Source organism: Bos indicus, chromosome 7, assembly GCF_029378745.1.
Source record: "Bos indicus isolate NIAB-ARS_2022 breed Sahiwal x Tharparkar chromosome 7, NIAB-ARS_B.indTharparkar_mat_pri_1.0, whole genome shotgun sequence".
NCBI classification, from domain to species: domain Eukaryota; kingdom Metazoa; phylum Chordata; class Mammalia; order Artiodactyla; family Bovidae; genus Bos; species Bos indicus.
Window position 1 is genome coordinate 50,349,274 of NC_091766.1, and position 14,016 is coordinate 50,363,289.

General features: G+C 58.9%; 3 protein-coding genes across 8 annotated transcripts in view; all 3 read right to left on the reverse strand.

Moving 5' to 3' along the window:
• The window catches only part of SLC23A1 (solute carrier family 23 member 1), a 16,506-nt gene extending 11,347 nt beyond the window's left edge, over positions 1-5,159 (reverse strand). The window contains exons 1-8 of one of the 5 annotated variants that reach the window (XM_019965018.2): positions 4,551-5,136; positions 3,415-3,476; positions 2,650-2,784; positions 2,037-2,194; positions 1,220-1,308; positions 1,018-1,085; positions 295-476; positions 44-164 (exon numbers count right to left, since the gene is read on the reverse strand). In XM_019965018.2, the coding sequence (XP_019820577.2) occupies positions 44-164; positions 295-476; positions 1,018-1,085; positions 1,220-1,308; positions 2,037-2,194; positions 2,650-2,784; positions 3,415-3,476; positions 4,551-4,632 (897 nt within the window). In that variant the 5' untranslated portion in view covers positions 4,633-5,136. Of the gene's footprint in view, positions 1-43; positions 165-294; positions 477-1,017; positions 1,086-1,219; positions 1,309-2,036; positions 2,195-2,649; positions 2,785-3,414; positions 3,477-4,550 lie in introns of all 5 variants that reach the window. The other 4 variants (XM_019965017.2, XM_019965020.2, XM_019965019.2 and 1 more) reach the window with 4 other exon arrangements.
• A 768-nt stretch (positions 5,160-5,927) lies between these two features.
• On the reverse strand, positions 5,928-8,057 carry MZB1 (marginal zone B and B1 cell specific protein). Its single transcript, XM_019965025.2, has 4 exons — positions 7,800-8,057; positions 6,852-6,976; positions 6,390-6,500; positions 5,928-6,290 (listed from the first exon to the last, which is right to left on the reverse strand). Exons 1-4 carry the CDS (start codon positions 7,974-7,976, stop codon positions 6,134-6,136), a joined length of 570 nt encoding a protein of 189 aa, XP_019820584.1. The 5' UTR covers positions 7,977-8,057; the 3' UTR covers positions 5,928-6,133.
• Positions 8,058-8,520: 463 nt separating this feature from the next.
• Positions 8,521-13,692, reverse strand: PROB1 (proline rich basic protein 1). Of its 2 annotated transcripts, XM_070792047.1 has the most exons (2): positions 10,704-13,692; positions 8,521-8,838 (listed from the first exon to the last, which is right to left on the reverse strand). In XM_070792047.1, the coding sequence occupies exons 1-2, from the start codon at positions 13,656-13,658 to the stop codon at positions 8,536-8,538; spliced, it is 3,258 nt and encodes a 1,085-aa protein (XP_070648148.1). In that variant the 5' UTR covers positions 13,659-13,692; the 3' UTR covers positions 8,521-8,535. The 2 variants fall into 2 exon arrangements, with proteins under 2 accessions (XP_070648148.1, XP_019820582.2); XM_019965023.2 differs by having other exon boundaries at positions 8,642-13,691.
• Positions 13,693-14,016: the final 324 nt, after the last annotated feature.

Consider the following 14,016-nt stretch of genomic DNA (forward strand, 5'->3'; position numbering starts at 1 on the left):
CCCCTGCCTTGGTCCCAGCCCAAGCTGCCTGTCAGCTCCTCACAGGAAACATCTTGAAGATCTGGATGCGGAAGAGAGTGAGGCCTTTTCCCCAGCGGTAGACAGGCAGCAGGAAGGTGAGGTTTCGCAAGTACTGGGAGAAGAGGACGATCAGGAGAATGGAGCTGGGGGCAGAAGCACAAAGAGAAGATGGCTGGTGGGCTGTGCTGGGGCAAGAGCCAAGGCTAAGGGGGCAGGACATGAGGGAAGTGAGGGACTGGGGCTGGGCAAGGACCAGGCCTGGTGCCCACTCACCAAGCTGAGATACCCCAGTGGGAGCCCGCTCGGTCACCAGCAGCTTGGAAGACAGAGAGACCAATGAGGGAGACAGTGGGGGTGACTGTAAGAGGCCCGATGTAACTGAGCAGGGCCCCAGGCAGCCCCATCAGCCCAATCACCACCTCCACCATACTGGACACCATGATTGCACCCTGGACCTGGAAAAGCAAGATCAGCTGTAAGTCACTATGTAGAGGCCATGACATCTATGTTGTTTTTTAAAAAAAAGTTCCAAGGGGCTTCCCTGGTGGCTCAGTGGTAAAGAATCTGCCTCCCAATGCAGAAGACATAGGTTCAATCCTGGTCCAAGAAGATCCCACATGCCTCGGAGCAACTAAGCCTGTGCACCACAACTATTGAGCCTGTGCTCCAGAGCCCGGGTACCACAACTACTGAGCCCACATGATGCAACTACTGAAGCCTGCATGCCCTAGAGCCTGTTCTCTGCAGCAAGAGAAGCCACCCCAACGAGAAGCCCATGCACTGCAACGAAGAATAACTCCTGCTTGCCGCAACTAAAGAAAAGCCCACATAGCACCCAAGACCCAACACAGCCAGAAATAAATTAATTAAATACATAAAATTATAAAGAAAAAGTTCCTGGACCACATTCTCACATACCCCAATTCAGCAGTGGCCTCCCCCCCATCTAACCACACTCTCAAGTCCAGGTCTCTTCTGTTCCACATGCAAACCCACCTCTCGTATCCGTGGGTGCCAAATGTGTGAGGTATTCAGGGGCAGACTCCAGTTACCATAGATCTCTTCTGTGGGCAGAGATAGGAACACACACATGGATAGAGAGAAAGTAAAGATGCTGCTCTGAACGGACATGGGACAGACCCGACCTCCAGGCTCCAGGGATTCCCCTTCCCAGTGCAGACCCCAGAAATGCACCCACCTTCTGGAGGGCATTTCCATTTCTCTAGGGCCAGGATGGCTTTCGCTGGGACCAGAAATGCAAAGGCACTGGCCTGCAACAGCGGCAGCCTGGAAGCAGAGGCACAGAGCCACAGGGACAGGATGGGAGGTGGGGAGGCAGGAGCAAGAGACAGGGGAGACAGAGGGCGGGGGACAGGCACAGAGAGAGGCACCGGGAGAATCACAGGGACAGAGACACAGAGGAACAGGGGCCGGGGCAGAACAGAGGGAAATCACTGAGACCTCAGGCCGGACTCGGCGACATTTTGGGCACCTAAGAAAGAAAAATGGAGCCCCTAACCCATAACCTGCTCCCTTTCTCTCTCAGCACCAGCTCCTGCACTGTGACGGGCCATGGGCACAGGAGTGGATAGCTTGGCTCCTGTGTGCAAGCTCTGGTCACAACCTTCCTTCCCACAAACAACCATCCTTAGGCCACCCAGGCCTAGGACTGTGCACAAGGAGCAGGGAGCCCCCAGGAGGACAGGCCATTGAAGGGGCCCGCAAAGGCCCTGGAAGCAGGAGAGCGAGTGGTCCCGATTACCCAGAGTAAGGCTTAACTGAGGAGAACCCAGCTAGGCACTTTCCTTTTCCTTGAGGAACCCCCAGGGGTCCAGGGTGGGACCGCAGCCACCTGCCTCTAAGTCTGGCCTGGCAGCCAAAGCAGCAGGTGGGCACAAATAGCAGCTCTCTGTGTCCCACGAGAGTCCTCTGAGACTGCCCCTGCTGTGTGGGTCACTGCGTGTGTGTCTACGGGAATGGGGTCAGAGGTGCAGGTGGCACATGGGGAAGCTCACCGGATGCCCAGTGTGGTCTGGATGAGAGTGGTGATGCCCACACAGGTGAAGATGGTGCCAATGAGCTGGCTGACCATGTACTGGTCACGGCCCACGCATAGCGCCTCAGCCAGCAGGAAGGGCACAGCGATGGTGCCGCTGAAGCAGGTCAGGTAGTGCTAGGGGTTGGGGAGAGTGTGGGGGACAGTGTGTGACGCAGGGCCCAGGGAGCCCACCGGGAAGCAGGGGGGGCCTCAGAGCCCTCACACCTGCTTCAGTGGGCCTGAGCCCAGGCCACCCCTGCCAGGTAGCCCACTCGGGACTGATACTCCCATAAGGGATTCCCACAGAGCGACTGCTCACCTCTCTGGGAGTCGCTAATCTGCCCAAGCTGCTGTGGCGGGGGCCCTCCTGTCACTGGCGCTCCCCCTGGCGGGTGATGCGCCGGCCCTTTCAGGCCCTATCAAACCTCTTCCCCACCGACTTGGCAACAGTCACTGCAGCTGACCTTAGGTTTCTCTTCCTGTTACCCAGGATGACCTCGTTGGCCAGGGAGGGGGCTGGGATCCTGGGGTGGGTGGAGGGTGGTCGGGGTGGGGGATGCGCAGGGGGCAGGCCCTGGGAAGATGCCCACCTGGAAGCCCAGCAGGATGCACAGGTACCAGGGCGGCACATCTTCGATCTTGTACAACATGTCAAACTTGGGTTCTGTGGACAGGGACACTGGGGGGTCCCTTGTGGAGGTCCCTGCTGAACCCAGGGACTCATGCTGGGGGCAGCATATAGAATAACTCAGCAGGGAGCGTTGACACCCAGAAAAGTCCATTCTGCTTCAGAATCAATCAGGGGCTCCGAGTGGCCTGTTGGCTCCACAGACGGGGGCCTTTGCCCTCCCTCAAGCTTCACCTACCCATCTCTCCCTTGGCCTGGCTACACCTGGCTCCCACCTCACGTTGCCTTGTGCAGGAATGAGTCCACTGTGCTGGCTCCTGGAGCCCCTGGAACCTGGGCCTTCTAGCCAAGGGAATGGGCCCGTGAGTCAGAAGCCTGGAGGTACCCCAGGAAGAGTCCAAGAGGGCTGAAGACCGTGACAGACCCTCTTGGATCCAATCTGGTCCCACCAGTGCCCCAGTCCTTGGAGTGTCTCCTAGCAGGGTGGTAGGCTGGCCCCCTGCTGGTTCCAGGCTGGAGTCAGCCAGTCCCAAAGCAGAAATCTCCTTCACCCCCACTGCCACCCCCACCCCCTCCCCCAGTTGCCACATTCCACCTGGGACAGTCACTCTTGATCCAGTTCATCAGAACTTTTCTCTCTGCCCTCCCAGGGAGCAGGCTTGCAGAGTGCCCCACCCCACCCCCGACCCACCCAACCCCACCCCCACCCCTACTCATCCCCCAGCACCTGTGTCTGGCCCTCAGCGTCCTCCCGGGCCCTCATCTTTGGGGCACAGGTGTGAGCCGTTCCTGAGGAGAAGGAGGGTTGGCTTTACGAAGGCCAAGGAGGACTTTACTCCACATATCAGGCATTGTTTGAAGTAAATCTGTAACCAGATCTCTATCACTGATTGCGAAAGGAGGGCCCAGGCTGAGGTAACGTATTAACTCTGGCTGTAGTGGAAAAGGCCGCCCAAGCCTCTGCCACATGCGCCTCTTGAGCATTCCCTTGCTTGCCCACACCTGAGCCTGGGCACGGGCCACAAGTTTTCCAAGAGAGGGCCAGGGTGAGGGTGAGGAGAGGATGACCTTGGAAGGGTACCAGGCCCTGGGTGAGGTGAGGAGAAAGGGAGTGAACCTGGGCACATATGATGTCACGCTCTGAATCAGGTTTTTCCCTACTTATTAATAAAAAGTTAATCATTATCATCATCATAACCCATCTTGTTATTGGGGAATGACTGTGTGCCAAGCAACATCCTTGTATCATCAAGTCTAACCCCAGGCTCTGGGTGCTATTAACCTATTTTACAGCTGATGAAACAGATTTAGGAGATGTGATCTGACCAAGGCCACACAGGTCGCAAGGTTTTAGAAAACCATTCCAAAAATTAGGTTTACCTGAACACCTAAACCCACCGTATTTATTTCTACATTAAATGTCATAAAGGACTGCCCTCCTCACCACTACCACTCAGGGTCCCTGAGGCAAAATCAGATGGGCCCAAGGAGCTGCCAGGGCTAGCCCGGTCTTGCCTGTCCTCTGTGTCAGGACAAGGATTCCTTTCCTTCCCTCCCAGCCAGGACCAGCTGTGTGCTCTGTGGGACCCAGTGCAAAATGAAAACCTGGGAGCCCTGTTCCAAGTGTTATAATTTTTAAAACAGCAACAGCAGAGCATTAAACCAAATTGGGGGGCCTTTCTAAGCGTCAGGCCCTGTGTGACGGCCACACAACCCCTGAAGCAGCCCTGGGCCAGACCATCTTCCCCTCCTAGGGGTTGGGGAAAGCCCAGGGGTTGAGGCTCTAGGCTGGCGAGGGCCGAGCCCGAGGTCCCAGGTTCAGCTCCCTTCTGTGCCTTCCCGGCCCCCTTAGGGTCCACCTACTTCTGGTTCGCTGTGCCCACGGCCAGGCCCTGCCCCGAGGGCTCCCAGGCAGCACCGCTGTCCAGCTGGGTAGCAGCTTCATGTCACAGCCCTGAATCCAAAGGCCTGTCCAGCCTCCAGCCCGTTGCTCCAGCCTCCAGCCCGTTGTTCTGCCTGCCTGTCCTCTCCTCTCCCTTCTTGGCTACTGCTCCCAGGTTCCCAAAGTTGTCTGACCAGTTCAAAGCCTGTACTCCTCAGCACTTTCCTCCCCACCCTCTTTTCCTCAGTACTCCCTACGGGGCTGGAGAGACAGCCCCACCCTTTCCACACACTGTCCTTTGGTCATTCAAGTCTACCCAAACCACATACCGCACACAAGGAGACAAGGCTGGCAAGCTGCACATGATCTCAGATACACAGTTGCACAAACACACCCAGAGTCTGATGCAAAGTCTAAGTCACTTCACAAACACAGGACCACGCAGGTCCACATCACAGCTCCCAGCTCCACACCTGCTACTTCTGATGCCTCAGCCAATGCCTTGGACCCTGGCTCTCCCTGGGCTTCAGGGTTCTCTCCTGAGGGCCAGGGGAGGGGCCTCAGGCAGGTGGAGAACAGGCGATGGAACACAGAGCGCTGGGCTGCAGGGCAGCTCAGGGAAGCCACAGTGGTCAGGGCCTGCCTAGGACACCCCCATTCCTCCAGCACTATCCTTCCTCCCACCCCTAAATGTGAATTCCCTCCCAGCCCTGCCATTTCACCTAGGACTCTGCCTGAGTCTTTTTGTTGTCTGAGCCAAGGTGTCAACAGAGTATTACAGTGTCTGTTCTGTCCACCTCCCAGAGATACAAAGGAAACTACAAGCTTGAGCATCACTGACCCCAGATACCCAGACTCAGGTGCAACCCAGGTGGAGCTCTTTCCTCTGCTGCTAAAGAAAGGGCCGCAGGTGAGAAGAATTTCTGGGGAGGACGTAGAGCCAAGATCAGGAATACAGCCTGTTCTAGGAACCCCGCCCTGCCCTGCCCTGCCCCAGGGCCCAGTCACGCCAGCTGGGTCACAAGCAGAGTCTAGAAAGTGAGCAGCCTCTGGGCGTAGACCCAGGGAGACTCGTGTTCTGAAAGGGGCACAGCGAGTGCAGCGGCTGCAGTGGGTGTGTCCGCAGGTGACGTGCTTATGGAGTTTTCCTTGGCTTTCGTTTTCTCTCCTGAGGGATCTGGGGTTCCAAACGTGCTGATAACTGATTTCATGTGCCTTTGTCAGCTCACTCACATTTTCAACCATGACAGATCTCACTTACCTCTGGGAAACTGTGGGGCTTGTCCCTGGTCTTCTCCAGCAGAAACACCAATGTTTATCCTCCCAGCCCCCCAAGAACCTTTTGCAGAGAGAAGGAGTCGAGGTCACTGGTTTTATTTGAGTCCAGAGGGAAAGGCCCTGGCCACGTCCCAGGCCCCCGAGGCGGGAGGAGGGAGGGAGAGAGGAAAAACAGATGAGCAAAGCCTCCCTGCACCCCTCCTCCAGGCTGCCTGCAGAAAGGAGGGAGGCAGATCAAGAGGGAGGCCAGCTGTCTTCAGGGGCTGACCAGGAAGGAGGAGTTGGACTAGAGCTCTGTCCTTGTGTCTGGAGCCTTCTCTGAACAGGCCCCCCGGGGGCCTCCACACAGCAGCGCCTCCAGGGTCCCTCGACCTTGTTGGTGGGCTTCATAGATCTGGTCTTCTCCAAATTCCCCCAGGTAGTGAAAGCAGGTCTTGGAGAGCCTAGGGGAGCCCAGCAGGAGCCTCAGACTCTGCCCTGCCTTCAATGGGCAGATTCAAGGCTGCAAGGGCTCCATCCCACTCCAACCCTCCAGTCATCACCTGGTGGGCCACAGCCCCTCCATGATCATCACCATGATGCTCGGCTGCGCCCCTGTGCTAAGTCCTGGGCCCATGAGACGTTTCACCTGGTCCACTTCTCCAACTCCATAGCTGGAGGTGGAGGGAGGAGAGGGAGACAGCATTAGTGGAGCCTGTATCTACCCGAAGCGGGGCACATGGGACATCTACCAAGTTTAGTGCCCAGATTCTGATCCTCTCTGCTGAAAAACTGAGGACCAGAAAGGAGAAGCCCCTGGCCCAAAGTCACACAACACCCTTATCCCCTGGCCACCCAATCTTCTGCTTGCTCCTGGTTCCAGAGTTCAGCCTCTGTCCCAACCAGCCCCTACCCTTGGGCTGGAGACCTTGTGGAGTGTGTATGGTGTGAGTGGGAGGATGGGGACCCCCATTCATCAGCCTGCCCCTGGAGAAGTGAGGCAGGGGCCAGATTTTTCAACTCACCCCTGCCAGGTCTGAGAGCAGCTCTGGTCCAGGACGTCTGTGTATACTGACTCGCTCAGCTCACGACGGCCCCCAGAGTCCAGTGGGAGAAGCTTGGCCTCAGCTTTTGTCAGATGTTGCCACATCTGGAATAAGGAGGGGTTCAGAACCAGGGCTTCAGAACTACTCAATGCGGAAGGAGAGGCGGGGGAGAGCAGAAACCTGAGTCTCGGAGGAAGAACGAGGCAACGGAGCCTTTTGAGCAGGAAGCACCTGTGAGGCTGACTTCGTGGCCCTCCCCCAGGTCCAGAGAGCTGGGAACGTGCCAGCTGAGGCAGGATCCACAGCCTTGGGATGAGGTGGGTGGATGGGCAAAGCTGAGCTGGCCTGGGCACTGGGGGCCTTCCTGCAGGGCACACCTGCCCACCATCACCACACGTGATGTAAAACCACAAGAACAAGCAAAGAAAATAAAGCCACTCAGTCATCAGTGACACATGTACTCATAGCACTTACACACACACACACACACACACACACACAAGTACTCAGACACGCTTGACAGGTTTGTATGTGAACTCAAGACACCCACACATGCTCATGGGCTCACGGACTCGACAAACATGCACACGTGCACACAAACCCCTGTGCTCCCCAGGTGTGCTTTGGGAAGGAGTCTGGACCTCAGGATCGGCCTGGAACGGGAGAAGTCTGAGAGGACTAGCTAGGGACTCCCTCATGTCCCAGAGATGGTCTGTCTGCTCTTTGCTGGGCAGACAGGTAAACTGAGGCACAGAGGTTCTGGTGAGGTGAAGATGGCAATATCATGGAAGGCTGAGTCTAGCTTGATGCCTGGGGGTGGGCTTGGGGATCAAAGGCCAGTGGTGGAACCTGAGGCAGATAGAAGGGTCTGGCTTGAGAAGGGGCCTGTGTAGGGGCAGGAGAGCTGCTGGGGGAGGGGGGACTCACCTGGTAGGCCACCGCCCTGCAGGCATCACATCGCAGGTGAGTAGGTATGTGAGTTGAGAACTTCTCTTCATCGTCCAGCTCAGGGGCAGTGGCAGTGAGTGAGGCCTCGTCTCCGAAGCCCCCTGGGATGGCCCAGGCCCCAAGGAGTGGCAGCAGTAGCAGCAGTGACAGCCTCATGGCCGGTGGAGCTGACTCAGTGAGCAAGGGCTGTGGTTGGGGTGCAGGTGTGTGGGTGCATCTGTGTGTGTGTGTGTAGTGGGGGCTGCTTCAGAACACCTGGCCCAGACCAATGGGGAACTGACACTTCACCCCTCCCATTCTCTCCCTTCCCCCAGGGCCCTGGAGACTCCACGTGTGCACCTTCTCTCGTGGGACCCTGGCTCCAGCCAATGAAGCAAGGAGAGGGGCTGGGCCTGGGCAAAGACACATGGGAGCTGATACCTCTCATGACCTGGGACAGGCCACATGGCAGGCACTGTGCTAAGCTCCTTGGTGGAGGAGATGACTGGTTACTGTTGTCTTAAATCTACCCCCAAGAACACAAAGGTTCAGAGAAAAGTGACAAATTCAAGGCCACACAGCTAGAAGGGCTATGCTGAGACTGGAACCCAAGCCTGGTTGATCCCCAAGGCCCACTGACCACTCAGCCGCCAGAAGAAATGAGGTCACAGGCGTGACTGCCAGCCTAGGGCTCGCTCCCTGAGAGGCAGGTTTGCTGAAGGATGGATGCCACAGTTTATGAAAGACACATGTGATACTCTCCCCCAAGCCACACCCAGGCATGGACGGCATTGTAGGGGGTGTTAAGAGGCCGCAGCAGGAAATCAGACACTTCACGCCAATTTTTCCAGCCATTGGGGCCATTGGGTTTATTGCACATCACGATGAAGTGAGGGGCCCAGGAGTGGCCCAGGGCCCTCCTTGGCATCAGCATCTCTGGCCACAGAAAGATGTCCAGGTTATTCTGACTCATAGTTCTCTGTTTCCAATCCAAATCGAGGGGGGCAGTGACTCCAAGAGATGCAGGTCCACCAGAGGCCTGGAATTTAAGAAAGGCATTGATCTCCATCCCTAACACTGCTTCTAATGGTAACTGTTCTTATGCAAACTCTTCACACCACGTATCAGTCCAGCAAGGCCCAGTCACTTCACTCAGTACTCTACACAGACCCCCCACGAAGAGCACCTCCCACTCTGCGCGTCCCCCTCTGCTCTCCTGGAGTCTCGAGGCAATTGGAACACGTACTGTGGGGCCTGTCCCTTCCTACGCTGTGACAGCCTGCAGAGCCAGCCCCTCTCTAGGCATGGTTGCCACATCTGTTACCAGGTGAGTGGAACCAGCTGAGAGCTCCACACAGGGGCATCCCTTCTTTCGCCAGCCCTAACCCACCCTCCACCCCATCCAGATAGGTCAAGAGTCTCCTGACAACAGCTCAACCATCCTCTCTGCTTTTAAGTCTTTCCCAATGACCCACTAATCTGCTCCTCCCCCCTCGGTGGGAACAGCCAGAACCCCCACTTATAACCCCAGAATGAGCCAGTTCAGTTCTGAGGGCTTAGACAAGCCAAGTCAGAGGCTGGAGTTGAGGAGAGAATGAGGGGCAGTACTCCCAGCTGCAGACTATAGTCACCTCCCACCTTCTCCCCAGTCCCCACCCCAGTAAGTCCCAGGCTGACCCTCCATGGCCCCTCCCATACTACTTCCCTGATTTACCTCCACCTCCTGTTCCCGCAGCTCCCTTTCTCAGATGATCCTCGCCTAGGGCCTTCTCCAGCCACTTTCCCCCACAGCCTCCCAGGCCAAGACTCAGATCCCCTTCCAAAGAATAATGGACTTGATACCAGTGTCCTTCTCCCTTCATCCGATCATTGCTCACTAGCCTGCTCCACCTCAGCTGGGCCCACCTTTGGGGAGAGACAGACATCTCCCTACCTCTAGGGGCAGCCCCTTCCTTGCAGCTCCCATTTCCTGCTGTCCCTGAGAAACCCCGTCACCCCCTCAGGTCGGTTCCTGGGGCCATGTCCTGGGATTTTTCACACAGCCAACTAAAAATTGTCACTTGTCACCTGCCTCTACAAAGATGAAATCACTAGCCATTGCAATCTCTGACCTTCAACCCACCCTGAAAGTTCAGGGCAGAGATCAGGAATGAGGCCCTCTGTGCTCTGGGAGACTGGCAAAATAGGCCTTTAGATATTTATTTTCAGGAGAAGTTTTTATGAGCCCATTTCTTGCAATCTTCTCATATCTAGAAAAGCAATAAAATAGACATCTGCTCATTGTGACTAGCAGCAATCTTCTTCCAAAATGTGTGCTTGATTGCACTATCCTCCTTCACCAAAATCACACATATACTGACCTACCCCCACATAGACAACCTATGTGAGAGGTTGTCTCCCAGGCTTATAGTTTTTCATTTTGCCCCAAGTAACACTTAACTGTACTGAACTGAACACTTAATTCACAAATCTCATGTTGTGCATTTTTTTCAGCCCACAACACACACACACACCCACACACCCCAACACACCACACTCTGGGACTTGGGGAAAGGGTATAGGATTTTGCTGGGGTGGGGGAAACAGACAGCCATTTACTGAGCTCCAGCTCCATTAGCCCTCCCACCCCCACCCCAACGTGTCTCAGATAATCTGAAGGTAACTTTCGGTCTGAAAAAAACAAAAAGGCATGAGATGGGTAAAAGAAGAGATGATTGAAGGAAAAGAGGGTAAAGGACTGGATGCCAAAACCTTTAAGACCATCAATAGGCCCCAACATCATGCGGATCAGGCCCTGGGGCCTCACACCGGGAACAAGGAGCCCTTGTTGGGCTGCGAGGGACCCAAGCTGGAGGGTGGAGCACAGAGAAGAAAAGGAGGTGCGGGGCTGGGTGTCCCACTCACTGGCAGGTAGTACATCCCGTCCAGGGGCCCCGCCTCGGAGGCCCAGGGTAGCTGCGGGCCGCTGAAGGCCGGCGGGCCGGGGGATGGTGGCAGTGAGAGGCCGGGAAGGGGCCCATAGGCTGGCGGGTAGAGGCCGGGGCCCAGGGCCAGCGGAGTGTAGACGCGGCGGGGTGGCACCGAGGGCGAGGGTGGCAGCAGCACCTCCACGTACTGCCCGCTCTCAGGGTCGAAGAGCAGCCGCAGCCGAGGCTGCCGCGGCGCCTCCACAAAGTAGTAGCGGCCGCTCTCGGGGTCCACCAGGACCTTCCCCGGGTTTGCAGCCCCCGGCGGCCTACGCGTCCCCTGGGAGGAACCGTCCGCTGACCGGTCCAGCGGAGGCGCCGAGGCAGCGCGGGGCTGGGCCCGGGCCGTTCTACGAGTCGACGCCTGGGGCTCCCGCAGGAGGGGCGGCTGGACCGCCACCGCGGGCTCAAGGGCCTTAGGGGGCGTCTCCAGTTCGGATTCCATTCCAGAGCTCGAGCTAGGGTGCGCCTGCGGGGAGCTGGGGCGTGGCGGTCCGGGAGGTTGGGTCTCTGCCGGCCCTATGGGCGACTGCTGGGGTGAGGTGCGAGCGCCGCCTAGAGGGCTGGTCCGACCCTTGTTGTCTGGGACCAAGCGCTGAGCCTCTGCATCCCGGTTCTTTCCGCCAGGACCGTGCACCGCAACTCCCCGGGTTCTCTCAGGCCGGCGGCCTAAGGCCAGGGCACCAGGCAGGCGGATCTCAGTGCGCGCGAAGGGTTTCGCCGTGCTGTTCTCCGCCCTCCGCCGCAGGACCCCGTTGGACTGGGTAACGTCCCGGGGCACTGTGTCTGGGGTTGGCTCTGGGGGTTCGTAGGGGTGGGACACGACCGGCAGAAAGTCCTTGAGAAAAATGGAAGTGTAGTGAGACGGGGCGGGGGGCCCCAGCGCCTGAAGTTCTTGTGTCTTGGATGCGCTGCCTTCCTCCCCGCGGGGTTCTGCAGGAGGGGCGGGGAGCCCTGAGTCTGGGGTGCTTGCCGCAAAGCTCGGCGCGTACGTGGTCTTCACCATCTTGCGTACGTCGCGGGGCCGCGGAATGGCCACGCGCGGGCGCCCAGAGGCCGCTTTTCCAGAGCCCACCGCTTCAGGGAGCACATCGACATCCACGGTGCGACTGAGAGGCAGCTGGGGTGCAGCCACCTCTGGCGACAGCTGGTTGCCTCGGGAGGCAAGATCCGGTATCTCCCGCGTGGACGGACTTTGAACCTCTGTTAGCTTTGGAGTCCCTGGTGCAGACGGCGTGGGCGGCACCAGTTCCTCTTGGGCCGCGCCATTAATAGCTACCGGCGTAGACACTACCGATGAACTCTGCACTGTGGAGTTCCACGTCTCCTGGGGCGATGGGCTCCACGTTCCAACAGAACGATCTGGAGTCTCCCACGAGGGCAAGGTCGGCGGGGACGGGCTCCTGCTTCCCTCAACTGCATCCCCAACTGCCGGGTGCGGCACCTCCCACGAGGAGGGAGCTTCGGGGGATGGGCTTTTTGCCCTGGCAACACCCCGATTCCACTGGGAAAGGGTCGGAGGGGAAGGGCTCTTTCTGCTGACAGTTTCCGTGACAGCAGCATCCTGATTGTCCCATGTAGAGGATGCCTCCGGGATCGATGGGCTACTCACCTTCCGAATTGTTCGATTCCAGGGGGACAGGTTCTGGGGGGAGGTGCAGTGAGGACCCCGCACGGTCCCATTTGGGGCTTCCCACGGCGGGGATGGGCTTCTCCGTCTCACAGCCTTACTCGAAACTTCCCAGGGGGGCCTAGACTGGAAAGGCGGACCCTGTGCCCTCAGGACGGTTTGAGCCGGAGTATCTCGCGGGAAACGAGCCTTCGGTTCTTTTTGGTGCACCTCCTCGGGCTTCTCCCCTGACTTCAGGAAGATGCTGGAACTAACTGGACCCAGAGGCTCGGTCCCGGGCGCGGGCTTGTCGCGCCGAATTGCGCGCTCCCGGAGGCTTGGCCACGGTCTTGGGGCCCTGGCTGGGGCTGAACTATAGTTCACCCGAGGCGGCAGAGACTTGGCTTCCTCCAGGGCCACCCGAGTACTGCGGAGCGTTTCCGGGGTCGCAGGCTCCGGCGGCACCGTGGGTCCAAAGGTGGCGTTGCTTGGGGCAGGGGGCGCCGGGCTCAGTTTTCTGGCTAGCGCCGTCTGCACGAGGTCTGCGGCAGCCTGCAGGCGGCTGAGAGACTCGTCCAGGGAGCCGGTGCGCAGGAGCAGTCGAGGGCGCGGCGCATTGGCCTCCCGCGGGGGACTCCGGGGCCGAGGGCGCAGCTCGATCTGACGTTTGGGCACCGTCCGGGGCCTGGCAGGCGCGGTATGCTCCTCCAGTGCCACCTCCACACACTCGAACTGCGATGGGGTGGCAGGACTCGCCGCGCGGGGCCGCAACTCCAGGTAAGTGGCCCAGCGGGAGCCACCGTCGGGGCCCTGTGGCTGCGGTTCGTCAGGGATGGGAGACGTGGACCCAGGAGGAGAGAGGCTGCGGAAGGCCCGCGTCGTGAGCTGTTGCACTTCTCTATCCTCTGCGTCGGAGCGGCTGAATAGGGGCCCAGCGCCGAAGATGACTTCCATCTCCCCCGACGGCAGCATGCGCAGCTGGGGCTGGGGTGGTCGCAGGCCGGAGGCCGGGCCTCGCGGGAAACCCGAGCCGGGCAGTAGCTGCTGGCGGCTATTCTGGGCGCTGACGGACAGGCGAGGCTGCACGCCCGCCCCCAGCGCAGGGGCCACCCTGGGCCAATTCGCCCGGCCCTCTGCGTCCGGCCCAACGTCCGGGGGCTCTGGAGAACCCGGAGCAGTGTGGTAGGAGCCTGACGAACCGGACGAGTCCTGGCGCCGAGCGGGGGCCGCAGGCAGCCGCCCTGGGAACCCAGGCAGGGCTGGCTGGGCAAACGCGGTCAGCATGCTGGGGCCGGACGCGGCGCACTACCTCCCTCGCATTCGCCTCCGCTGGTGCCGCGGACGCCCGCATTGTCCCCGCCCCGCCCGCGGGTGCCGTGGGGGTCACCGCGCCTTAAAGCGGCCGCGTCCTCTCCTAAAACAGCGGCATAGCCAGCCAGAGGGCCTTGGGCCCTACCCTCCTAGATCCCTTCTCGGGCGTGAACCTGAGAGCTTAGGCTGACATTCCAGGCTTTGGTTTGGAAGGTGAGCGGAGGGCAAACATCCAACTTGGACCCAGGAGCTAGGCCCAACTCCACTCGTCCATCCCAGGTGAGGGAACTGAGGCTGAGCAGGTACCTGCTTGAGGTCAAGTATCCTGTGT